Genomic DNA, 26,360 nt, shown 5'->3' on the forward strand with positions numbered 1-26,360 from the left:
CATGGAAGTAAAAACCAGGAGATCTTTGTTTCAGATTTTGAATAGAACAGTTTACTGTACAGCTAAGATAGCGAGACACTTGTCTTGCTTATGGAGAGATCTGACACTATAGAGGCTTCTGGATGGTCACAATCATTCATATAACAAAGGGGCTGCATTTAGGATTTGGTGTATATTGCCCCTTGGTTGTACTCATCAGTTGTCAATAGACCATCTGCTTAAAGCAGCTGGAATGTGTTCTGGTGTCAGTCTGGTTATGGTTACTTTTGGCCTGGATGTATCCAACCTAAATAGTCAAGGAGCAGAAACTTTGTATAACCGATAGATTTCCCCCTAACTGATGAACTTTAAGATGTGAATGGTGTGATGTAATGCCTTCTAAAAACTTGTGGATATACATATATTGGTTTGGGGTTTTGGTGTCTTTTTTTATTGGGTTTTTTGTTTGGTTTTTTAGGAACTAAGCCTGAGGAAAAAAGGACTTGAATGTTTGGTTTCTATTTTAAAATGTATGGTAGAATGGAGCAAAGACCTCTATGTGAACCCCAATCATCAGGCTAGCTTGGGTAAGATTGTTTCCTTATGGAGAGACTAATTTGTTTAATAAGTTTGTCCTTGTGTTTATTCAGTGTTTAGAAGCTATTCAGAAGTGTGGATGCTATGTTTTTACATAACTATTTGTTCATATGAATGAAGTATTTTAGAAACAATTGTTAATGCTGTTGCAGTAACCAACTCTCCAAGTGTCTGGTTCAAATAAGAAGAGCTTTAGCCAGGCCATTGTCTACACTATAAAAGCTGGCTTACGTAGATCAAGACGTGACAAATCTTGTAGTTACTAAGTTGAAGTGCAAGAATGTCTCCATAGCTGCGGCTGCTCTTCTGCCTTTTGTTGGATTATTTTAGAATTGCATCAATATAGTATCTTCATGTAGTATAGACTGCCAAAAAGTATACGTGGTAAAATAAGAATATTGAGTAATGAATTTCTACTAAAAAGTTTTATAACTATAAGCTTTTGACTGAACAGGATAACTTAAGTCTCACCCTGTTTATAAACAGGTTCATATAAACCATCTGAACAGGAAATGGCTGAAGGTAAATGCCTTGAGAGTGGAGGGAGACGAAGTAGTGTCAGTTCCTTGGACTCCACTGTGTCATCAGGAGTTGGAAGTGTTGGTACCCAGACTGCTGTCCCAGATGATCCTGAGCAATTTGAAGTCATCAAGCAACAAAAGGAAATAATTGAACATGGGATAGAACTGTAAGTCCAGTATGACAGGGAAATAAAAGTTCACTAGTAAAAAAAAAAAAAAACAAACCTATGTGTACAACCATATTGTTTCTTATGGCCTTACACAGTCATACCTGTAGGGACATTTACAAATTGATCCTAATGCTGAAGACTCTTGCCTGCTGTTGTCAAAAGCTAACGCTGGAGGCTATTGTAGTGAAAAGGAATTCAGTAAAATCTTGGGTGGAGTAGAGGGTGGTTTCACAGCTTTCCTTTGTGCTGGTTCAGCCACACAAGAGAGGAAAGTGTGTGTATACCTATGGAGAAATTGATTTGAGCAGGTAGGCTGAATGTTGTCTTACAGCTCTTACACCATTTGTTGTCTTTTATTGAAATAGAGTTTGGAGAATTAAATCATTGTCCAGCTAAAAATTACTTCTTTCATTAATTTGGAGATCTTTATGTCTGTAAATGCTATAGAAAGATCTTGAACGGCAACATTTTTAACATTTCCTGGAAATTCTCTAATTTTTAATATTTCAAAAGGGTCAGTTTTTAAGTGAGTTTTCCAGCAATAACTTTTAAGCTTATCGGCAACTGAATGTACCTTATGGGATGTAGCCTATGGTGTGATGTAGTTAATACATTTGTTGCATATTCGTTGACTTTGTTCTAAGGGGAAAAAAAGACAGAGCTACAGCACAGAATCTTTGGTTTAGAATGGCTCTGTAAAACTAAAATTTTATAGCTGTCATATTTTTCAATTGTATGTCTCAATTTCCCCATGTTTTTGACTGAATAGGTTCAATAAAAAACCAAAGAGAGGAATACAATATCTACAGGAGCAGGGAATGCTTGGCATTACAGCAGAGGACATTGCACAGTTTTTGCACCAAGAAGAACGCCTCTGTTCTGTAAGACTACATGCAACATAAGATAATTAATACTCTTGCCCCTATCATCTTCTCCCCCGTCTTCTGATGTCTGTATGCACTCTCTTTAGTTCATATTTCATTAATAGATAACTGAAAGTGTAAGGGTTCTAATGAAGGTACTTAATACCAATGCCACTTTCTATTTACTTGCTGTCCCAGGCTTTTTAGTAAAGTAGCTGTGTTCCCAATAAAATGCTGAAGGGATTCCCCATGAATGGGAACATGCATTTTATCTGTATCTGCATTAGCGGTATCTTGCCAGTAAAGGACTATGATGTACTGCGGTGGCAAAGCATTCTCTACTGTATGTGAAACTGGGCACAGTTCAGCTTTCCTTGGCTCTACAGTAATGCAGATCTTGCCTTGGGAAGTGAGGGAAGCAAGAATATGCAGATTAAAGGCATTTCTAATGACACTGGTTTCTTGTCATCCCTCTAACGGTTGCTCTGCCTGCTCAGTGAAGCGTATCAGTCTTACAAAACTGACAGCTGTGCAATTCTTGTACTATAAACTTTCTTGCAAAGCTGGCAGTTGGATTACACAGTAGTAACTGTCTCTTGTGTTTTTAGACTCAAGTAGGGGATTTCCTTGGGGAAAGCAACAAGTTTAACAAGGAAGTGATGTATGCCTATGTAGACCAGCTTGATTTCTGTGGAAAAGACTTTGTCTCTGCTCTGCGTATATTTCTGGAAGGTTTTCGTCTGCCAGGTGAAGCCCAGAAGATTGACAGATTAATGGAGAAGTTTGCTGCTAGATATATTGAATGCAACCAACGGTAATTCAAAACCTTTGTATTGGATAAGTACCTGAAGAACGGCTGTATTGTTTGTGGCCCTTAGGGGCCAGGTGCAACTCACACTCATGTATCAGGTCAGGAACATCTACAGGCTTGAGTGAGGAGTAGATCTTGTTCCTGATATTGGTGCTGAACGTCTTCAGCAGCTAGGCAAAACGGAAACTTTGGATCGAAAGTATACTGATGTTGGCATTTCATTAAATCCCAAATACTTGGTAGAAGGAATTATTGGAAGAGGGAAGCCTTAAGTATGTTAAATTGTCTCTGTCTTAGCTGTTCTGTTTTTAAACAAATGTAGATCAGTCAAGTGTAAACAACAGTAATAAGCAGTAGCAACTGCTAAAATTAAAAATACATGGCAAAAATAGCTAATAAGATGTTACACATGTTTTTGCTTGCCCATTAGACATTGAACAAAATGTACATACGTTAGTTGACACCAAGTAGGCAGTGTTGCTATTGTTTCTAATGTAATAAACTAGCATTGAAGTTTAGCTACATGTCCAGGCTTAATTGGTTCCCATTCCTTAGTCCAGTTGGTGCATCACTGGACTGGTTTTGTATAATTCTTTATGAAACCCTGGGAGTCAAAAATAAGCTGTTCTTTAGCTTTTGTAGGATTATCCAAAGAAGGATAATGTATAATCTTTTGGGAATGTACTTGAAAATTCCAGTCATAGCTAGTTTTCAACACTATGAAGAAGATGCCTTTATATTTTTTTTTTCCCTTTTTATTTGCATTTTAAAACACCTGGGGCTTCATGTGTTTCTAAAGACTAATTTTAGGCTCTGTTAGCTCTTTGGTTGCTGGGTATTTTTCTTGCATGTAGAAATAGAGCTAATGGATTGAGGAATTAGGGCTCTAAAAACCTGTTTTGTTTTTTTTCCTCTCTTAGGCAAACACTATTTGCTAGTGCTGACACTGCCTATGTTTTAGCGTACTCTATTATAATGCTGACCACAGACTTGCACAGTCCACAGGTAGAAATTAAAAAAACAAACTTCTACAAGTTCATATTTCCCTGGAACTTGCATTCAAAATCTGACATCCAACTTCCATTCTTTTTTACAGGTAAAAAATAAAATGACAAAGGAGCAATACATTAAAATGAATCGAGGAATCAATGACAGTAAAGATCTGCCAGTAGAGTATTTATCCACAATCTATGAAGAAATAGAAGGAAAGAAGATTGCAATGAAAGAGACAAAAGAATACGCAATTACAACCAAGTGTAGTAAACCAAGTAAGAAGGAACTAGAAACTGGAAAGACCACAGTGCTCCTGAACTATTGCAGTAACTTTCAGGATGGCATAGTGGAGTTCAGATCTCTTTTTTTGATAACATCTCTGCAATACATAAATTACATCTAGAATGGCTAATATAGATATTTGGAATGAAACTGGCTCAGTTGTTACTTTAATACTGCTACTTCTGTGATGGAAACATAGCTGTTTAAGTGTATCTGGCACCATTGCAGAGAGGCACTAGAAACTTGATTTGGTTTGGGGGTTTTTTGTGGTGGTGTGTTTTTTGTTGTTTTTTTTTTTTAAATAGAAGTGTGAGGAGAAAATGGTAGAATAAGTGAAGGTGGCACTTTGAGTTAACTTCTTGTTTTTATGTGCTAGACAACAGGTGGGGTTTTGTTTTGGGTTGGCTTTTTTTGTCTCCCTGTCAGTAGCATGTCATAGTTCAGAGGCTGGTAAGTGCCACAGTCCTTGTGATAATGTTTGAAAAAGAGAGATCAGAAAGTTTGTCATGATCTGTAGTCACCTATCCTCATCTAGACCAAATGAGGACTTCTGTGTGTAGTGTACACTAGAATCCATTATCCCCAGCTGTACTCTGCTTTTACTCAGAATAGCTGGTATTAATTTAAATTAGTGAATTCTGAATCTTCAGCATAGTGTTTTTTTCAGTGTTTTCTGTGCTGCTTGCAGGTTTCCTGGGTCAAAATAGGAACGAAATTAACTTGCTTGAAAATTGAAGTGCAACCTTTAGTATAAGGATAAAGAAACACTAAGTTATTAATTTATTTGTCAAGCTGGTGAGGGCTAGTTTTGTTTTGAGGATGTCAGAGAAATAGAAGGAAAGAAGATTGCAATGAAAGAGACAAAAGAATACGCAATTACAACCAAGTGTAGTAAACCAAGTAAGAAGGAACTAGAAACTGGAAAGACCACAGTGCTCCTGAACTATTGCAGTAACTTTCAGGATGGCATAGTGGAGTTCAGATCTCTTTTTTTGATAACATCTCTGCAATACATAAATTACATCTAGAATGGCTAATATAGATATTTGGAATGAAACTGGCTCAGTTGTTACTTTAATACTGCTACTTCTGTGATGGAAACATAGCTGTTTAAGTGTATCTGGCACCATTGCAGAGAGGCACTAGAAACTTGATTTGGTTTGGGGGTTTTTTGGGGGGGTGTTTTTTTTTTTTTTTTTTTTTTAAATAGAAGTGTGAGGAGAAAATGGTAGAATAAGTGAAGGTGGCACTTTGAGTTAACTTCTTGTTTTTATGTGCTAGACAACAGGTGGGGTTTTGTTTTGGGTTGGCTTTTTTTGTCTCCCTGTCAGTAGCATGTCATAGTTCAGAGGCTGGTAAGTGCCACAGTCCTTGTGATAATGTTTGAAAAAGAGAGATCAGAAAGTTTGTCATGATCTGTAGTCACCTATCCTCATCTAGACCAAATGAGGACTTCTGTGTGTAGTGTACACTAGAATCCATTATCCCCAGCTGTACTCTGCTTTTACTCAGAATAGCTGGTATTAATTTAAATTAGTGAATTCTGAATCTTCAGCATAGTGTTTTTTTCAGTGTTTTCTGTGCTGCTTGCAGGTTTCCTGGGTCAAAATAGGAACGAAATTAACTTGCTTGAAAATTGAAGTGCAACCTTTAGTATAAGGATAAAGAAACACTAAGTTATTAATTTATTTGTCAAGCTGGTGAGGGCTAGTTTTGTTTTGAGGATGTCAGCCTAAGAAGATGAAGGATTTTCCGTCCATTTTTACAGGCAGAGTGACTTAACAGAGTATGCCTCTCTGACTTCCAATGATTAGGTCATAATATGTAGCATATAATAAAGGGTTGAATTAGTTATTTTGTATAGAATAAAGTCTTAAGTTGGGGGGTGGGTTTTAGTGCTGGAGTTCCCTGCTTGCAAACTATGACAGCCTCCTGAATTCTAACATTCTGGAAGGCTTTTATCTTTAGATTTCATTTGCAGTACCTTTTATTTAACATTTTGTGACGCTCAACGCGAAGACATGGAATATGCTCTTATAAAAAAGAAACCAGTGCAACTGTGTCGTGTTCCCCTTAGGCGTAGCTAATGAGAAGCAGCGGAGGTTGTTGTACAACTTGGAGATGGAACAAATGGCTAAAACAGCTAAAGCCCTCATGGAGGCCGTAAGCCATGCAAAGGCTTCTTTTACTAGCGCCACTCATCTGGATCATGTCAGACCCATGTTCAAAGTGAGTGTGAAGTTCTCCTTGTCTCTTCATTGCTAAGAGTTTTAAGCATGGAAAAAAGTGGAAAATTACTCTGAAGAGTTAGGTAATGCAACGGATAGACTCCTTGCATATATTTGGTTTCAGTTACCTAGTGTTTTGGGCTAAAATCCTAATAGACTTCTGAACTTAGCTTCTTCCCTTTTTTAGCTTGTATGGACTCCACTGCTGGCAGCTTACAGTGTTGGCTTGCAGAACTGTGATGACACAGAAGTTGCATCCCTTTGTTTGGAAGGAATACGATGTGCAATTAGAATAGCCTGTATCTTTGGAATGCAGGTTTGTATAAGACTTAGCATGGGGCTTGCTAAGGGCAGTGTAGGCTCTGGGAGGGAGATGAAGAATTACAAACAACTTATGCATAGAAAATGAAGCGTCTCATCTACTTTCTTGAAATGGTAAAATAAAATATCACCATCTCATTTTAGTTTGTTTTAAGATCTTGATATTGTCAAGCTTTTCTTCAACTCCGTTTTACTTTTATTGCTGAGTCCTCTAATAAGAGCGTTCACTAACTTGCAAACTTCCAGCTCTCCTTCAGCTGGAAAGTGCTCTAATAGTGTCAATTATACATAGAAGACAAATTGTGTAGGCATGCTGGACAAGTAGCTTTCTGTAGCTCTTCAAGGGACTTGATTAAGATGCTTGTTTCTCTGTCTTGTAGCTTGAACGAGATGCTTATGTACAGGCCCTTGCTCGTTTTTCCTTATTGACTGCCAGTTCCAGTATTACAGAAATGAAACAGAAGAACATAGATACCATTAAGACACTTATTACTGTCACTCACACAGATGGCAACTATCTTGGGAACTCTTGGCATGAGGTAAAAACTTGATTAGTTTAAATAGTGCAACTGCGTTGTCCTCTGAAAACTTGCAGGATTTTGTTCTTCTACTACTTTCAGTCTTTAGTAACTGCATTAGCTGCCAGCATGTGTCAGAAACCTGTTTAAAATGTGGATGCAAGTGCATTATTTTGTTGGTGGTTTTTTATATATGTTTGTGTATGTATATATATAAAATAATGCACTGCATTATTTTATATATGTTTGTGTATGTATATATATAAAATAATGCACTGCATTTTTTTGGCAGACCCTATAGACACTGTGTGACCAATATTGTAATTTTTGTAGGTGCTTTTGATATGGAATTAAAACCATATTAAGATCTCATTTGATTTCAGGGAATTCTGCACAGAAACCATTGCATTCTTGTTCATGTAAACAAAAATACTCTAGTTCACAGGTCCAGACTTGTCTGTGCAGTGTTTGGCAACACTTATACCATGATCACATGAAAAATTAGGGCTATCGGGATCATATGTATTTTCTTAAAGCATATTTTCCGGGAGCTCTTTAATCAGATCTAAATCTGTGCTGTCCCTTTGCAGACTCTGGCAATAGTCTTTAGCTACGTGATAATATGAGCCAAAAGGTTCTCTAGCTGACAAATTACTTGGACCTGGCTTACAGCTATACCCTCACAAATGCTTGTGCCAGTCCAAAGGATGTTGCAGTGGGGGAGTAAGAAAGAAGAGAGTGTCAATTTTGTGCTGATGGCAAGGCACAATTTTGGCATTTTCACTGTCTATGTTGGAACATCACTACTCAAAGTGGTAGCTGCAATAATTCAGTCTTTTCATCTCTGGGACAATGAACTCTCTAGAAGATCAACTCAAGTTGTTTATAGTTTTGAAGGTTGATGCTGTGAGAAGTAATAAAAAGGTTTCCTCTAGTAGTTAGAGATCCAAGTTAGGTTTTTGGGTACTGTTTATTTTTTCTCATATTGGAATGATTCGTGGCAGCTGGTGATCTTGAATGAATCACTCAACTTTATTTCCGGTTGTATTGGTAATGTTTCAGCTACATCAAAACCGTTACCATTGTCAAAGTTGTTTTAAGGGTTAGAGAACCTGGGAAGGTTACAAATATTAAATATAAATATATGTTAGGAATTAAAAGATAATGGTGTCCAGAAACACAATTTTTAAATATCTTTTGGTTTTAGATCTTGAAATGTATTAGCCAGCTGGAACTAGCACAACTTATAGGAACTGGAGTGAAAACTCGGTATTTATCTGGCTCTGGGCGTGAAAGGGAAGGAAGCATTAAAGGCTATGCATCTGGAGGGGAAGAGTTTATGGGCCTGGGATTAGGTAAGATTAATAATTTTGGACTTCACATATAAGTGAAATATGATGGCTAAGAAAGCTCAATGTTGTAAGATATTAAAATATATTTACTTGCTTCCAGAGGAAGATATATTGGATTAATGAAACTTAAAAAAATTGAACCGTATATTTCAAGATGTATTAGTAATTACTGAATATGTTCTAACTTCATAATTGGGTTAAGCTATTCAACAGAACTCTTCCAGATTTATTTGCTGGAACATGTTGTCAAAACTTTTGCCATACTTACTAAGTCATGGTTTTGTTACCAATATTATCAGTTCTTTGTTTTTACGCTCTGTTTTTAATAGTAAAAACATAAGCCATTTATCTTTAGGAACTAATGGATGTTTCAATGATGGATAATTGGTTTTCCAAAGGAATTTCTTATCTCTGCATGTTGGGCTTGCTGTTCCAGTTCCTATTGTTCCTACATTATGTGCAGGAAACAAACCTTAGATTTTAAGCTGTAAATTAGAGAGGGACAAGGCAAGTTGCCTTAATCTTTGGAAAACCATCAGGGAAACCTTTTAATTTGAAAATACTCTGGAGTTGATGGTGTACACGACGATAATGCTGAATATAACAGAACTGTGCCCAGCATTAACTACTTGTATCTGACTTAGAGTTAATATTTTTAAATAATGTTTTATCATTTCCAGCTTTTATTAACAGCGTTACATCATCTTAACTTAATAAACGTGAGGGTCAAAACAGTGTCCTAAGGGGGGAAAAAAACATACTTGAACTGGATGTTTGATTTTGTAATAATCTGGCACAGATCTGGCAAAGGCACCATCTGCTCCATGTAAATTACAAGCTAATTGGAAGCAGTAGTCACTTGTCTTTGTCTACTTGTATAAAGTTAGGGTTAATATAAAGTCACAATTTCATGATGCTAAATACCGGGTTTTAATGGCTTTTTATTGCAGGTAACCTCATTGGAAGTGGAGCTGATAAACGGCATATGGCGAGCATTCAAGAGTCCGTGGGAGAGACCAGTTCACAGAGTGTAGTGGTAGCAGTAGACAGGTACTGAGAATATAATCTCTTTCTGGGGAAAATGTGAGTTGAAGTTCCTGACCATCCTCACTTTATTTGCAGACTCTGACAGGTACTTTTGTTCTTGAAGCCTGTTTCTCTTGTGAGAAAGATGCTGATACTTAGATGCTTTCTCTGGACCCAATAAGTGTATCTCTTTAGGCATGTAATATTTGCAAAAGAAAGACTGTCATTAAATAGCGGTATAACTAATGTAGTGCATTGTGAGAAGGGGTACTGTGTGTATGCATGTGTTTTTACGCCTTCTCTTTGGAGTAAGCCAGTGAAGACCAGAATTAGGTTGGTATTACAGTACTTGGCTATTTTTGTTTTACAAATCTGTCTGATAATTGTCTCTAACTTGTGTGTGTGTATTCTGTGTATTTGGGTTTCTTTTCTCTTTTTCATTGATTTAGCCTGAACAGGACAGGTATCCAAAATTAATAAATGCCCTTGGTCTATTAAATCATACAATTTTCTTTGGTCTTGTGAACTCTAGTATTTCAGCATTTCTTTAGTTGCTGTTCGTCAGCTTTTTATTCATTAGTCACTGGCATTCTTGTCCAAATCATTATCTTCCTCATCTGTCCTTCTAAAGTGTTGTCTGAAGAGATGCTTCTATCATAAGCCATGTGTTGGAAGGGGACTTTTTTATAATTATTCAGACTATTGGGCAAGCCTGTAGAATCATACATTCAGACTTGTGGTATTTATTGTAACATAAACGTGGCTATTATCATATCAAAGTCTAAAAGATTTGGGAACATTCTCCACTTATCAGTGTTCTGTATGAACCACAACCAGTGGTCTGAAGTCCTGTCAAGACTCTGAACAACTGAAGGGGAAGAAAGGACAATGGTGCATCCATAGTCTTTTTGTCATTTGTTTTGACGGCCACAACTTAGAGTATTCTTGAACTGTGTAAAGATCAAGCAGGTGGCTGGCATGCAGTAAAGTCTTGCAGCAAAGCTTTCTTAATGTCTTTTTAATCACCCTATGAAGTTTAACGTGCTGTCACCCAAATGAGTGTTCCAGCACTACTTGCCCCAGATAAAAATGTGAGCCTGTGCCTGTTTCCTGCAGTGGGAAAGGAGCATAGTAGACTATGACTTGCAGCAGGGAAGAGAATGTTTAGACTAGGAGAAGGACATGAACTGTTGCCAAGGAGTCAGAATAAAACAGTTGCAGAGTTCATGGCATGGAGGACTGTAAAGTACCTCCAGGAGATGTGCTGACACTTGCCTACGGCACTAAGATGTGATTGACTCTTGTGGATGCACAGCTAAAACTGCAACTCATTTATTTGTTCCTTAGGATATTTACAGGATCAACCAGGCTGGATGGAAATGCAATAGGTATGTACGCTGACCATTTGGTGGGTTACAGGAACTCTTGCAATGTAACATCCTGAACTTACAGTAGTGTGTTTTCATGTTCAGTTGACTTTGTGCGATGGCTGTGTGCTGTTTCCATGGATGAGCTGGCTTCCCCACACCATCCACGCATGTTCAGCCTGCAGAAGATAGTGGAGATATCGTATTACAACATGAATCGCATTAGGCTGCAGTGGTCAAGGATTTGGCATGTGATTGGAGATCACTTCAATAAGGTACTTCTTAAAATCAAGTTACAGAACATACATGAATAGCAAGACTTCTTTAATCAGCTTTTTTCTTTTATGTTCTTAGTGGTGTAGGCTGTGATATTTTTAAAAATAAGATCAATTAAAGGCATCTAAAGGAAACACCTATTTAAAAATCTGAAGTATATAAATAGAAACGGAAATGTTTATGGGAATGATCTTTAATCACTTCATTACATGCTTTTGTATTTGTAATTTTTCTTTATGCCATTGTCTTATCTTTCTGATCAAATGCCAAGTTAGTTTTTCTCTAAAATATATACAGATGATCCTGGAACAACAAATTTATTTTCCTTAAGAAACTGGACCATGTTTGGGTGGGTTTTTTTAACCTCAGATTCTTTTTTTTTTAGTGTCTAGCTGGCTATTATAGCTCTGCACTTGTTGCATACGAAAGCCATAGATCTGTTTAGTTGGATCAAATGACTGAGAAAGCCCTCTCCGAAAGTAACCCCCTATCTTCTAAATATCTGAAAGCTAGAACGTACTAGTGATTTTTAGTGGACTGACATGAAACTTGAATGATGAGTGTTACTCATATAAGTAATGTGTTAGCTGGTAAGTGTTTGAAAATATGCTTTTCTTCTAGGTTGGATGTAATCCTAATGAAGATGTTGCCATCTTTGCAGTAGACTCATTAAGGCAGCTGTCAATGAAATTTCTTGAGAAGGGAGAGTTGGCCAACTTCCGCTTCCAGAAAGACTTCCTAAGGCCTTTCGAGCATATTATGAAGAAAAACAGGTGTGATGCACTGCAATTTCTGTTAGCTTGCTTTAGTCTTACTTAAAGATGTTACTTGGTGTGGGTTAGACTGTCGTGTAAATGGAAGTGGCACAGTTATTTTGTGCCAGTGTAAAATTGTGCCACTTGTGAAAGTCTTAATTTCCTTTTTTTTTTTGTTTTAGATCTCCAACTATTCGGGACATGGTAATACGCTGTATTGCTCAGATGGTAAACTCTCAAGCTGGTAATATTCGTTCAGGCTGGAAGAATATCTTTGCAGTCTTTCATCAAGCAGCGTCAGACCATGACGGGAATATTGTGGAGCTGGCCTTTCAAACTACAGCACACATAGTTAGTAAGTAATGCTTGACAGATGTGAGTACCCAAATTAGCTTAGCTGCTGTGATTCTGGTTTAAAAGGCCCATCTGAATAAGACTTACATTTCCAGGTAAATAAACACAAGATCTTGCAGGCAGACTTTTTAAACTCTGCAGCCAGGTCTTACCTGTTAAGTCTCCTGATTGCTGTGGACAGGAAAAACTAGATATAGATATCCTGCTATAGAACTTTGGAAGTTTGGAGTAGATTCAATAAGTATGTATGTTGCCCCATCTGTCGCAATAAGTTGTTTTGGATTAAGGAACACATATCGCAAACTTCCATGCTGATTCAGTATTGTATGGTGGGGATCATAAAGCTTGTGACGCTGATATGTGACTGCTTGTAGAGTTTAGTTCATAAAGCCTACCTGCTCTAAAAGTATATTTGAACAATATACTGCTGCCACTTTCAAAGGAAGACAACCAACCCAAATATTCTTGAAATGGACCTTCACTATTGATCGTAGCTTTCTTAAATGTCCTGAAACTACCCTCTTCCTATTAAATAGCATGGGGAAAAAGAGCTATGGACAGTATTAATAAATGCAAATAGTAACAAAATGGGTTTTTGCTAACTTGAATTGCATAGATCTTGGGAGTTGTAGTTTGTTCAAAAGCTTGTACACGTTGGATTTGTTTTGTATTTAGTCTGTCCCTTAAGTCTGAAATCTAACTCTTTTTTCCTCTCTTGCTACAGAATATGAATAATTACAGGCTTAGATAATTTAGGTAAATGTAGGTAACTTCATTCACTGCAGGGAAGCTAACATCAGGCTTTACTCCTATTACTTCTCAAAATATTTTAAGAGCTTTGGGTTGCATATGCTGTGGGAGGAAACAACCATATAAGAAGCTATGAAATAATACAGATTATGAATGAAATAATCCTAGATTATAAAATTGGTAATTATCCAACCTGAGAAAATGTGATGCTGACAAATTTGGGTGGTGGGGTGGGATGGGGAAGAATCCAAGGGAAGACAGAGAACCATATTTAATCTAGAAGATCTGGTCCTTTCATGTTTGTCCATTTGGTAGTGGTATACCATGGCTGATGTCTGTAGATCAATGCCAGTTTATCTATAAATTTCAGTATCAGTAAATTTTAAAAAGTGTATTTGTTTGTTCTTCACAGCAAATATTTTTCAACAGCACTTTCCAGCAGCAATTGACTCATTTCAGGATGCAGTAAAGTGTCTTTCTGAGTTTGCCTGTAATGTTGCATTTCCGGACACCAGCATGGAAGCTATTAGACTTATTCGGTATTGTGCAAAATACGTTTCAGAAAGACCACAGGTATTTTCTTTTAATTTTTATCCTTGTGTTTTCTTACATTATCTTCTACTGTTAAACTGAGACTAATCTTGTAACTAAGAAAGAGCTTTCAGACTCAAACTTAAGTCTCCCAGCAGCAAGTGTTTATATTAAAAGCTTATTCAGAATTAGGAGTAATTTTGGTATTACATAAGCAGTAAACTAGGACTAATTAAAAAAATTTTAAATTGGATCAGTCCAAATTGGAAATAACTGAATGAAATAGTCCTTTTTTTAATAGTGTTAGGATGACCTGGAAAACAATACTTCCTGTTCTGTCACCCTCATTATGTCTAGTTAAATTGGTTACTAACATGCATATTTTTCTACATCAGTCTATTGTGTGAATACTTAATATAATAATCACTTTGCTGAAAAGAGCCTGGAGTTAGATTGCAGTTGCATGTTACCATTGCAAGATGTGCATGCTGTATCCAATATGCCAGAAAAGTGTAGAACTGGTTTATGCCAAATTTAGATAGGTAATAAGGAAATCTATATAATTGTTGCCTGTCACTGTTAAACTTGCTTCCTAAAGTCCAAACCTCTGCAACTTGTAAAGCCTTAAGGCTTTACAGGACTTAAGTAAAATGGATTTAAGTATTAATTTCCTGTATTTTTTTCCCAGTGTTTTCACAAAGAGATGTGTCTCATTTATACCTATATTTTACAGGATTTGAGTGTTACGGTAGAAACTAAGCTAACTTTTCAAGTCTGTCTGTGCCACTAGTAGTATCTAAATCTGTCAGGATTAAAGAATTCTGAGATTTTTTTTTTTCCATCTTTTTTTCCCTGCCTATCTCCAAGGTATTAAGAGAATACACGAGTGATGACATGAATGTTGCTCCTGGGGACAGAGTATGGGTCAGAGGATGGTTTCCCATTTTATTTGAACTTTCTTGTATCATTAATCGTTGCAAATTAGATGTTAGAACAAGGTAATAAAGCTTTTTTTTTTTAATTCAGTTAGTGAAGAGATCACAGGTACACATTTTAACATCTTTTCCTTTATTTGTTTGGGTTTGTTTACAGAGGCTTAACAGTGATGTTTGAAATAATGAAGAGTTATGGCCATACCTTTGAAAAGCACTGGTGGCAAGATCTGTTCAGAATTGTGTTTCGGATTTTTGATAATATGAAACTCCCTGAACAACAAACAGAGGTAAACCCCCCCCAAAAACCCCCCAAAACAACCAAATGTTAGGGTTGGTTTTTAAGAACTCAAACAATCAAGGCAGCAGTTTGTATTGTTTGTCTTGTCAGTGTATTTCCACCCCATACTGCCCCAGATGTAATGATGCGTTGTTGTATTCTGCTGTATTCTGTGGTATGTGTGAAACTTGTCATAGTATCCAGTGACCTATCTGTCTGTTCTGTCTGGATATTTTCAAGGAGAATATTCAGTTTGTTGTGAACTTGTATAGTTTTCTGAACTGTATTCATGTGGCCAACTAAATGCTTCTCACTAGACATCTGCAGTAGTGAGACTTTTTAGTTTTGTCTAAACTCTGCTCCTCTCCTCAGAGGCCATGTCCTTTGTTGAATAGCCATGCATAAGCCAAGTGCTATCATCATAGAAGAACCCACATAGAAACAAAGACTTTTCATTTTTTCCTCATAGAAATCTGAATGGATGACCACTACATGCAACCATGCACTTTATGCAATCTGTGATGTATTTACGCAATTTTATGAAGCTTTAAATGAGATTCTTCTTCCTGACATACTTGCACAGTTACACTGGTGTGTAAAACAAGGTAGCTTATTTACTTGTATCTTTTGATTAATGTATTTTTTAAATGCTCATTACTTAAGAAGGGGAAAGTTTAAGAATTTTGGAAGAATTAAAAACTACCATTAGGAAAATATGTTTTATAATAGATGGATGCAGTATCTTAAATATTTGAGCATCATTCTATTTAATCAGTTAGGCAGCTCTTCTGTTAGCATGTTTATGATGCTGTTGTGACAGAGCAAAAGCTTTTAAAGAGTTGTGTTAATCTTCTGTCAATAACCTTTCTCCAGTTGGCTGCATGGATAAAATACCTCATTTATGTACAGATACCTACATGTATGCATTCTGCTTTTTTTCCTCCCCGCACCTTCTCTCAACCATCTAGTACTTTTAGATACGACTTTCTAAAGAATGTGTTTACTTCTAGGCCGCAACTCTTATGCCTGAAATCCTGAATATTGCTAGCATGGAATGTGGGGGGACTACCTTGCAGGAAATCATAAGTTTCTAGTTGGTGCTTTTCCTTCCTTTGTCTCACTGTATGCTTTCCTTTCTGCTTCTCTCCTGTCTTTTGTCTTCCCTGTTTGGATTTCAATCTCATGAAGTCTATTTTTAAACACTATTTTTTTTATTCAGTAGGTTCCTAAGCTTGGTATTATTGTAATACGCTTTACAAGTAGGCTTTGAGCTAAGATACCATGCATTTCACAATATTGGTAAAAATGTTTAATGGAGCAGTAATAGAGAATGCTTAATTTTTCATTGATATTGTAGACGTTGATAAATACGGAACAATTCTTTCACAGATAATGAGCAGTTGGCTCGATCAGGTACAAACTGCCTAGAAAACCTGGTAATACTAAATGGACAGAAATTCAGCCCTGAAGTCTGGGGCCAGACATGCAATTGTATGCTAGAAATCTTCAAAACTACTATTCCTCATGTGTAAGTTCATAAATTTAATTCTCAAACTAATACCTGATTCCAGAGCAACAATATTTACCTTTTTTTTTTTTTTACTTTGTGAAGCTTGCTGACATGGAGGCCTGCAGGAATGGAAGAAGATTCAGCTGAAAAACACTTGGTAAGAGTTAATTCAGTGCAACAAACTAACTTGAAGGGTTGTGTGTTAGGTTAGTGTAGTAAATACACTTGACAACAAATACTGGAATTGACATTAGCTTGTATTTGATGTCATTGTAAAATAAGATATAAAGAATGGATGCAGGAAGCCTTTCAATCTAAGATTAGTGATGTCATCTGGAAACTGGTAGCTGGTTGGTAGGTAGTGTTTTGGATTGCTAGAATTGTTCTGCGTTCTCTTCTAGGATTTAGACCTAGATCGCCAGTCTTTAAGCAGCATGGATAAAAACGCTTCAGAAAGAGGACAAAGTCAATTTTCAAATCCAACGGATGAGAGCTGGAAAGGTGGTCCTTATACAAGTAAGGAAAACATGCAAGTTTATTAAATGAACTTTTATAGCCGCTCCTAGTCCACTTCTGTAGTTCTGTAGCAAAAGTTTTGGGGCACTTAAACTTGGGATACAACTTGTGTTGCGGAGAAATTTTTCTCTGTATAAGATAATTCACAGCATCACTAAATATCAAAAGGCTAATGGTAATGTAGTGTTTTGCTAGCCTGTTATAAGTGAATTGTCATAAGTTTGCTTCTGAAACTTGTGTTCCATTTCATTAGACCAGAAACTATTTGCTGGCCTCCTTATAAAGTGTGTGGTACAGCTGGAATTGATACAGACCATTGATAACATAGTGTTCTATCCAGCCACAAGCAAGAAGGAAGATGCTGAGCACATGGCTGCAGCTCAGGTACCATCAGACTTATTTACACCTTGTTGTGGCAGTAAAGTACAAAGACTATCCAATGCTCTGAAGTGTGTTTACAAAACAGAGTATATAGTCCCTTCCTTTTTCTAACTCTCAGCACTACCCTGAATGTGTCTGTCATTACTCTTAAGCTGTGACTTTTTTTTACAGCCTCCAGTGTTTCCTGGCAGTCTGCCTGTTGCATTATTATAATTATATTACCACTATTTTTATTATCAATATAATATATTATCATTGTTTTTATAATAAATATATACTCATCAAGAATGGTTTTTGTTTTGGGGGAAAGCATTCTTTTCTGTTGTTTAGCCTGAGTGTCTTCATTTAGCCACAGTTGAGGCTTTGCAGAGTCTCTAGGTGTTTACACAGGAGGAAATGCTGAAGTTGAACTTTAGCAAGGTTAATGGTCAAGATTTAACTCATTACCTGCCTCAGAGATCCTCGTCCCTGAAAGTTCTGGTTCTAGGCAATAGTGCAAGATAGCTCTTGCTTGGTTATGTTAATAAAGCCCTAGGCTAGAAGTTTGGGCTAGTGCATTCAGGTAGTGTTTTGGGGATAGTATAGTTAAATTTCTAATGAAGTTAGATAAAACCATTGACCAATTTTAATGAAACTTGACATTAGCTAAAGATGGGGAGGTTCTACACTATGCAACATTTAAACTTGCACTATTTTGTGGTTCATTTTCATGCTTTTCAGAATTCAGGAGACCTACTCAGTCAGCTCCTAGGGGAGAGGAAATGTTCTATATTGTATTGCTATGACTTTTTTATGCCTTGATAAGGGAGGTTCTTCCCTTGTTCTTGATTTTTTTTTTTTTTCCTCCTTATCAGTAACTAGGATAGGTCATAACTTCTATCTTTGAAAATATCCTACTGAAAAGAATCATAGAATCATTTTGGTTGGAAAAGACCTTTAAGATCATTGAGTCCAACCGTTAACCTGACACTGCCAAGTCCACCACTAAACCATGTCCCTGAGCACCACATCTTTGCACTAATATTTGCACTAATATTTGCACTAATATTTGCACTAATATTTGCACTAATATTTGCACTAATATTTGCACTAATATTTGCACTAATATTTGCACTAATATTTGCACTAATATTTGCACTAATATTTGCACTAATATTTGCACTAATATTTGCACTAATATTTGCACTAATATTTGCACTAATATTTGCACTAATATTTGCACTAATATTTGCACTAATATTTGCACTAATATTTGCACTAATATTTGCACTAATATTTGCACTAATATTTGCACTAATATTTGCACTAATATTTGCACTAATATTTGCACTAATATTTGCACTAATATTTGCACTAATATTTGCACTAATATTTGCACTAATATTTGCACTAATATTTGCACTAATATTTGCACTAATATTTGCACTAATATTTGCACTAATATTTGCACTAATATTTGCACTAATATTTGCACTAATATTTGCACTAATATTTGCACTAATATTTGCACTAATATTTCACTTGTACCTAAACATGGAATCTGGAATTAGTGGTATATGGTCTGTGAAGTATCAAAGTCTTTTAAGCTTATATATAAAGAATGTTATTGACACTCTGCCCTCTCTCCCCCCTCACCTTTAGCGAGACGCATTGGATGCAGATATCCACATTGACACAGAAGACCAAGGAATGTATAAATATATGTCTTCACATCACCTCTTTAAGTTACTAGATTGTCTGCAAGAGTCTCATTCATTTTCAAAAGCCTTTAATTCAAATTATGAACAGCGAACTGTGTTATGGAGAGCAGGTGAGGCTTTTATTTCTAGTTTGATAAAAATACTGAGCTGCTTTTATAGCTTTAGCTGTCGAGATACAAAAGTATGCCATTGCAATAATCTCTACAGTTAATCTGACAGTGTTGCATGCTTTTATTACTTGTCTCCTTCCTGATGACTTGAGAATAATTCTGTTTGCTAAATTATCTGCTTTTTTGATTAAAGTAGAGCTATGCAGTTGGTACTACTGTAGTTAAATATCTTTATAAATAGATTAGGTCTCAGTCAAAATCAAGGAGGAGGAAATATTATCCGGACAAGAAATCATTACTGTTCACTAGCGGAGGTATTGTTGATAAACTTTACCTCTTGGGTAGTAACTACAAATGTGAATGTTCCCTCTCTCCCTATGTGTAACTGATTTCTAGGGTTCAAGGGTAAATCAAAACCCAATCTCTTAAAACAAGAGACCAGCAGCTTGGCTTGTTGCTTGAGAATACTCTTTCGAATGTATGTGGATGAAAACCGCCGAGACTCGTGGGATGCTATACAACGACGACTGCTTAGGTAAGAGTATCGGCTTGGTTCTGGTGCGTTCTGTTTTCAGCCAGTGTGATGCCTCCCTGGATACAGATGCTCTGTTTTAACTTGCTGAGCAGAGTGTGCAGAGTATACAGAGAGAGAGATGTGACCACTCTTTATTAAAAGTTAATTTAGCAATAAGGAAGCAATCTACTTGGAATAAATGAAGCACCTTCTTGCCTGACATAAGCTTTTGTTTACAAAAGTGGTGGTGTATGAATACTTTTCACATCTGAGCATATAATGATATTCAGAGGTGTAATAGGATACACTAATCTAAACATACAGTATAAGCTGCTGTATACCTGGAATTTAGGTAAACATAGAAAATTATGCTAAATAAATATAAAAAGGTATTGTGGTCTCTTTTATTTGAAAAGTGAGTTGTTGGTACATAAAAGTTCAGAGTACTAATCTCTAATCAAATGTAAAGAACTCTTAAACTTGGTATTCGTATTAATGCAGTGGATTTCAGTAGCATTCTGATTTGTCAGTGTCTATGAATATATTAATCTTTTTGGTGTGTAAGAGAGGAGATTCTGTTCCCTCTTTAGTTAAAATAGTGCCCCAAAAAGCCATAGTAAGTGGTACAGTTTGTACCATGTGTTGACAGTCTACAACAAGGACCAAAAATTTATTAATACAGTAGTAATCCCTCTTTAATCCGTGACGCTGAGCTCTGCAGATCTTTAATAAAGCAGTGTAGATTTGGAGGGAGAAGTCTTTCATGTTGCTGTTGCCTAAGCTGTCCCAATGTAAGGATCAGGAAATAATGTTTGCAAGCTGAAGGTGACAACGTGTTAATTACAGAATGTTTATGAGGAAAATCAGACTCTTCCACCTCTGACTCCATGGTTGTTTGTTGACAACTTGAAAACTATTTCAGTCTGCAATAGAAAAATCATTGAGGCAAATTTGTGTAATTAAAGTTGTTGCATGTGATTGAAAACTTTCCTGTGGAAATGCATCTTACTCGAAAACAAAATACACTATGAGAGGACAAACACTGCATATTATAAAAACTTTGTGGGTTTTCTCTATGGTTTGTCTGAACTGTGTCATCTCTTTAGTGTATGTAGTGAAGCCCTGGCATATTTTATTACCGTGAACTCAGAAAGCCACAGAGAAGCTTGGACCAATCTCCTGCTGTTGCTTTTAACGAAAACACTAAAAATCAGTGATGAAAAGGTAAGAACAGTCTGGAAGTCATGTCTGTTCGCATTCAGATATTTTTTCATTTCTTCTTCTGTTGAATTCAGTCTTTATTATCGTCTGTACTGCAAGGTGGCTAGTTCACTTATTCATATAGCGTGTACTCTCCTTGAAATACAGCAGTTGTTACTTCTCCATTTTTTGCAAGCATTCCACATTGTAAAAATCGGACTGCATCCATGAAATTCACAGTTCTATAGAAATATTGATAGAATTACTGCAGAGCTTTCATATAAAAGCACAATGACTGTGCAATACAGGAATGGCTTGTGCTGTATTACAGCTGCACAGAATGGTAGAGTTAAATTTCAATACTGTAAAACTGGAGTTCTGGTTCCTTGACAGTGATAGCAAAAAATAATTTTCAGGATCTTGGCCCTTTTGAGGAAAAGGTGAATGCAAATATTCAGTACATTAGGACATGCAGAGAAACTTCCGGAAGTTGCTTATGTTTGGTTTTTTTTTTAAACTTTCCAATACTGTTGAACTTCATCTTGTTTTAAAGTATGTTATTTTTTCCTGGTGTAGGGTTGTTTTTTTTCTGTATTGCGAAGTGTGTAATTTCACTTCTCTCTTGTGTAGTCTGGAATGTTGTATTGCAATTTACCAATATTTTAAGAAATTGGTAGTAGTGGTGACTTGGCTTCACCACTTAGCAGCAATTTAGTGATGTCCCTGTGGTTATGGTGTGTTGTGAGAACAGTCTTAACTCCTTGTAGATAAAATGGCAAGCTGGCCCTTCCGTAGTACACCATCCCAGTATCTTTTTATTGTAAAAGTTCTGTGGTGACAGTGTTCCATCAACTTTCCCTGTAATGAATACTGAGCACTTTTAGGAAAGGAATAGAGGAAAAAACATTGTTCTTGTGTAAATTGATGACAGATTTGCATCTTGAATAGTTTGCAGTTCTGATCCCCCATATTGAAAGGGGTGTGATGGAGTTGAGAGTGTAACAGGAGTAAGGGATATAGACTGGCTTCCATATGTGGAACTGTATGCAGGTTAGACTTCTACTCAGTTATCTCTTACCTGGAAAAGAAATAAAAATGAGAGGTGCATAAGGTCATTATTAGCACGAAGAGAGGGAAAGGACTGATGATTTTTATACTGGAAGAGATGGTGAATGAGAGTTTTGGAGATGGAAAGGCACTGGAGGGGGGGGGGGGGGGGGGCAACAGACATTAAACAAACACATAATGGAGATACTTCTTCACACACCGGTTCAGCTGTGGAAGGCGTTGTTATGTACTATGGATGATATTTTAAAGAGGCTGGAGAAGCAACTGGACAAATTCACATGAGAGGGGGGTGTTTCTACAAGTAGTCCCTGATACCACCTCTAGCCTGAGAAATCCCTGAGCCACAAAATAGTCTGACTCTATTTTAGAGAAGTAATGCCAACTGCACGCAATGTGCATGGCTTCCTGCGGGCATCTGCTAAGGCTGCTGCAGAAAACAGACACCAGGCTTGATGGCCCTAATCCAGGGCGGCCTTTGATTGGGTGAGACCTTGTGGTTTAACAAGTTGGCGTACCCATGAACGTGGAAAAACTCTGCGCTTTCTTATAGTAATAGAGATTAACATTCTTTTTCCGTATCTTCTTTGATAGTTTAGGGCACATGCTTCAACATATTATCCATACTTGTGTGAAATCATGCAATTTGACCTGATTCCTGAGCTTCGAGCAGTGCTACGGAAGTTCTTCCTGCGTATAGGCGTTGTGTTCAAAATCTGCGTAACAGAGGAGCAGATACGGACAACTGGGATGAACTTACCTTCCTGGTAGCCCTAAGTAGGGTTGGTTACTTCTGCGTGTACATAAAGCTGTGTTCGAGAGATGGATTGAAGTGAATGGGGGAAAAAATGGGACCCTGGTGTATCAACACAGCAGCAAGTTAAGTTACTCTTACCACAATGGCATTTGGGGAGGAGGAAAAAAAATCCTGTTCTGTCCATCCTACAAAACTATCAGCAGTTTTATTTAAATTATTGCTTACAGAGTTAATACAGTAGATGTAAAGTCTCTTTGTTTCAATACTAGTCATCCTTATGATCAAGTCTGTCTCCTCTAGTCTTTTATCAATTGTTCAGTCTTGCATCCCAGCTAAATCCGATAAATCAGCTGGATTCCTCAATAGAAATTATGCCCCTTGGAAATAATGAATATAGTTGTATAGCCTTGTGATGTTAGCACATGTGTTCATAATAAACTATATTGCAGTGGCTAATGACCACCCACCATCATTCTGGGTTTTTCTTTGTGTGTACATGACTAGACCAGGCAACGTGCTACGGTTTTTGAAGTGGACAGCCTGTAGGGTATTTGGGGAAAGGGGTTTCCTCCTGTTTAGCAAGTCATTTTAAAAACTTTTTTTAACATCAGTGCTTCGTCTTCTGAGACTTATTTTTGTTTTTATGGAAGGTTTTACATCAGGAGCACACAATAGCATCTACTATTGAGCTTGTTAGTCTTGAGTTAAAGGCATTTAAAAAAAACCAAACTACTTTTAAACTTTCCATTTACTTTCATACATTGCCAGATCATGGACAGAGCATATACAGCAATATTAAAAACAAGTTTTGGAACAAATAAAACCACCCTTTTTCACCCTTGACTATAATGTATTTAGTAGCAATTGTGTCTGTTTAGCGCAGGAAGTCCTGTCCTCAATACATACCAGGTTCTGTCTCTTTTTACTGCAGATCTGCAAATTCTGATTCATCTTTTTGTGCAAATGACTTTTGTTCTGAACTACTAGTTCCTGATGTGATCTAAAAGAAAATTGAATTCCCACGAAACTGCTCTAGCAAAATTAAACTTAAGTTCATTCACGTACTCTAAGAGTTACCAATACATTTCTATGCTTTGAAGGTATCTGTGAAGCAAACGTGACGTAACACTACAGCTTTGCTTGCCCTGGAGATCTTTCTTTCTTTCTTCAAAACACATCAGTTTTCTGTGCCAACTGTTCCCATGATAGAATACCTGTTACAGTTGAAGTACTGCAGGGCTGAGGTCTGTCCTTTTGAACTAATTTTAATTTCAAGTTTTAAGACTTCCCTAACTGGAAGAGTATGGCAGGATGGGAGGAAAGGTTCCACTTCCTAAAATAATGTAAACCAAGGTGTTATGTAACTGCTGTGCTATCCATATTAGCCAAACCTAAAATATAACAGTATTTAAAAACAAACAAACAAAACCCAGCAACCTACTTGAATGGTATTAAGTGTTTAACCTGTTATTTTGCTTTTTAAGTTGAGTTTCCTGGTAGGGTGGCCATAGTTGAGGTTTTCTTGGGATATTCCATTCAGAGCTTGCTGGGATTCTTTCTTTCCTTTTTTTTTTTGTGAGCTATTTCCAAAGGGTTCATATGGTGCTCTTCAGTAAACCGGCTTCCATATAAGCATTGTTTGGGAATGGTTTTGCAGTCAATAGTAGTGATAAGGCTTTCACATTTTTATTTTTAATTTTTATTTTTAACCAAAGAAAAATAAATGGTGGTTGTGGCTCTTTAACTTTTCAATGCCCATCAGATTAAATCTATAATATTTAGTAGAAGGGAATATATTGCTATATTTTACAATAGGAAAAGCCTGAAAAATAAGAATGCTGATGTTTAACTTGCTGCATTTGAAATGTCCTTTTGTGTTGCATTTAGTATAGTTGCTCATTCCCTGGTAATGTCACTTCATCAATTACAGTAAAAATGAAGTATTTATTTTAACTCTATTTAAACCTGTAAGAATAGGCTATTCCTTTTCTTCCAGTCCTAGATAGTCCTAAAGAAAATATTTGAAACTTTATTTTTCAGATTTTGAATGTGTCACTGCCTCACTGAATGTATACCTATATCTCCTATCAAAACACAAACTTTAAAGTTGCATGCTTTTTTCTGTATTTTAGTTTTGAAAGCCTTACAACTCATGTCTTGAAACAAGTCTTTTAATTTTCAGATCTTAAATTACTTTACAGTTGCATTGTGGGCTTTCTTCACCGTAACGTGCAACATTTGTACTATCTCTGCATATAGAATAAGGGCCTTTAATCAATCCTTTCCTTCAGCCTTAGTTCCGAGACTGTTTTACCTGAGTAAAGCTTTTATTGTATTTATACCATTTATAAACTGCTGAAATTAGGTATGTGACATCAAAACATCCTAGACTCTGTAGTGCGTGAAGGAGAAGGGGGACTGGAATGCAATTGGATTTAACAGCCTTAATCCTGTCCATTTTCTGTAACTGATTGTACGTGTTAAAGCAATAAGAATGGTACGTTAAGTGTAGTACCTGAAACGGTTGTATTCGCATCAGCTGTTTGGTTTCCCTTAGACAGTCAGAAAGATCATAACCCATAGATATCTTAATGAAGCTAAAAATGCTGAGCCAAAACTCCTGCAGTAGTCACTGCTGGTCCGATCTTGTCCTGGCTCTGCTGACATAGACTTTATCTGCCTGCGGTGGTTTTATTCGTTTTAGTGGAACTATGAACGAGAACAGGGGTCTGTGCCAGCATATCCTGGCAGAGATCGAGACATCTGTGCAATACATGCAGTAATAAAAAGTAACCTCTTAGACTTTTAAAGTAGTGTTATGCAACAAATTAAACTATAAACTGATTTACCTATAATGGTATAAATATGGAGACTGCATGATATTTGTTATTACTTCTTATTTTGGAACCCTCTAGGAAATAGGTAGGCAGGGGGAGGATGCCAATGAGGAAAACCCTAAAAACTCCCTTTCACGTTGATTCTATAAATCTTACAGTACAAGAAAAGATTATTTTTACAGTTTGTTGTCTGTGTCTTGTATCTCACTTTCCAAGTTGTAAACAGAACAATCTACAACAACTTCCACTAATACAAGGAAACACCCCCCCAAAGTTTAGCTCAGTCTTATTAGTAAGAATAAGAAAGATTAAAAATGTGTAACTTCTAGTCTGAAGTAGAACTAAGCTTTGTCAAAAGTGCAGCTCCCTTTAATATGTAAATTCAGTTTGTTCAGCACCTTTAATGTTATTTCTGTGTAAAATGTATGTTTTCACATATTTAAAATGACTAAGTTTTTTTGAAGGTCTCCATATTAAGTGCATTTAATATCAGTAATTTAAAGAGGAGCATTCCTTGCCCAATGGATGTATACATTTTTGAGAGAATACCAAAATTATATATGAAAAACTATGTAAAGTTTTCTACATGAAAATACTATGTATAATACTGTTATAATATTCCATGCTTTAATCAAGTGGTAAATCAATAAAGTTTTAAGAAGTGTTGCTTGTTTTTTTCACGCAGTTCACTAAGCAGCTTGTGCACCCCCGCCGGCTCACGTTCTCACGCTGAATAACACCGATGGTAACTACGGGGCTTTCACTTTTTTAGGTTGTTCTTCGGTTTTGTTTTTTTAAACACTCCACTCCTAACTCTTTTCTCAGTCAGAATGTCCCCCCCCCCCCTTTTTTTTTTAGGATAAA

The 26,360-nt window shown here is 36.6% G+C and overlaps 1 protein-coding gene across 1 annotated transcript in view; it reads left to right on the plus strand.

Annotated features, from left to right (window-relative positions):
• The window catches only part of ARFGEF2 (ADP-ribosylation factor guanine nucleotide-exchange factor 2 (brefeldin A-inhibited)), a gene marked incomplete at its 5' end in the record, with an annotated part of 33,556 nt that extends 7,394 nt beyond the window's left edge, over positions 1–26,162 (plus strand). Inside the window, 27 exons of the mRNA XM_009326734.1 lie at positions 458–566; positions 1,063–1,264; positions 2,037–2,148; positions 2,739–2,944; positions 3,862–3,946; positions 4,038–4,209; positions 6,294–6,445; positions 6,632–6,760; positions 7,146–7,304; positions 8,491–8,638; positions 9,586–9,685; positions 11,009–11,049; positions 11,134–11,303; positions 11,926–12,077; positions 12,242–12,414; positions 13,576–13,736; positions 14,562–14,692; positions 14,787–14,916; positions 15,376–15,511; positions 16,296–16,434; positions 16,519–16,573; positions 16,818–16,932; positions 17,186–17,316; positions 18,955–19,123; positions 19,520–19,658; positions 20,744–20,861; positions 22,497–26,162. Coding sequence (XP_009325009.1) covers positions 458–566; positions 1,063–1,264; positions 2,037–2,148; positions 2,739–2,944; positions 3,862–3,946; positions 4,038–4,209; positions 6,294–6,445; positions 6,632–6,760; positions 7,146–7,304; positions 8,491–8,638; positions 9,586–9,685; positions 11,009–11,049; positions 11,134–11,303; positions 11,926–12,077; positions 12,242–12,414; positions 13,576–13,736; positions 14,562–14,692; positions 14,787–14,916; positions 15,376–15,511; positions 16,296–16,434; positions 16,519–16,573; positions 16,818–16,932; positions 17,186–17,316; positions 18,955–19,123; positions 19,520–19,658; positions 20,744–20,861; positions 22,497–22,673 — 3,711 coding nt within the window. The remainder of the gene's footprint in view (positions 1–457; positions 567–1,062; positions 1,265–2,036; positions 2,149–2,738; positions 2,945–3,861; positions 3,947–4,037; positions 4,210–6,293; positions 6,446–6,631; positions 6,761–7,145; positions 7,305–8,490; positions 8,639–9,585; positions 9,686–11,008; positions 11,050–11,133; positions 11,304–11,925; positions 12,078–12,241; positions 12,415–13,575; positions 13,737–14,561; positions 14,693–14,786; positions 14,917–15,375; positions 15,512–16,295; positions 16,435–16,518; positions 16,574–16,817; positions 16,933–17,185; positions 17,317–18,954; positions 19,124–19,519; positions 19,659–20,743; positions 20,862–22,496) is intronic.
• Positions 26,163–26,360: the final 198 nt, after the last annotated feature.

The sequence above is a fragment of the Pygoscelis adeliae genome, unplaced genomic scaffold (assembly GCF_000699105.1).
Source record: "Pygoscelis adeliae isolate BGI_AS28 unplaced genomic scaffold, ASM69910v1 Scaffold286, whole genome shotgun sequence".
Taxonomy (NCBI): Eukaryota; Metazoa; Chordata; class Aves; order Sphenisciformes; family Spheniscidae; genus Pygoscelis; species Pygoscelis adeliae.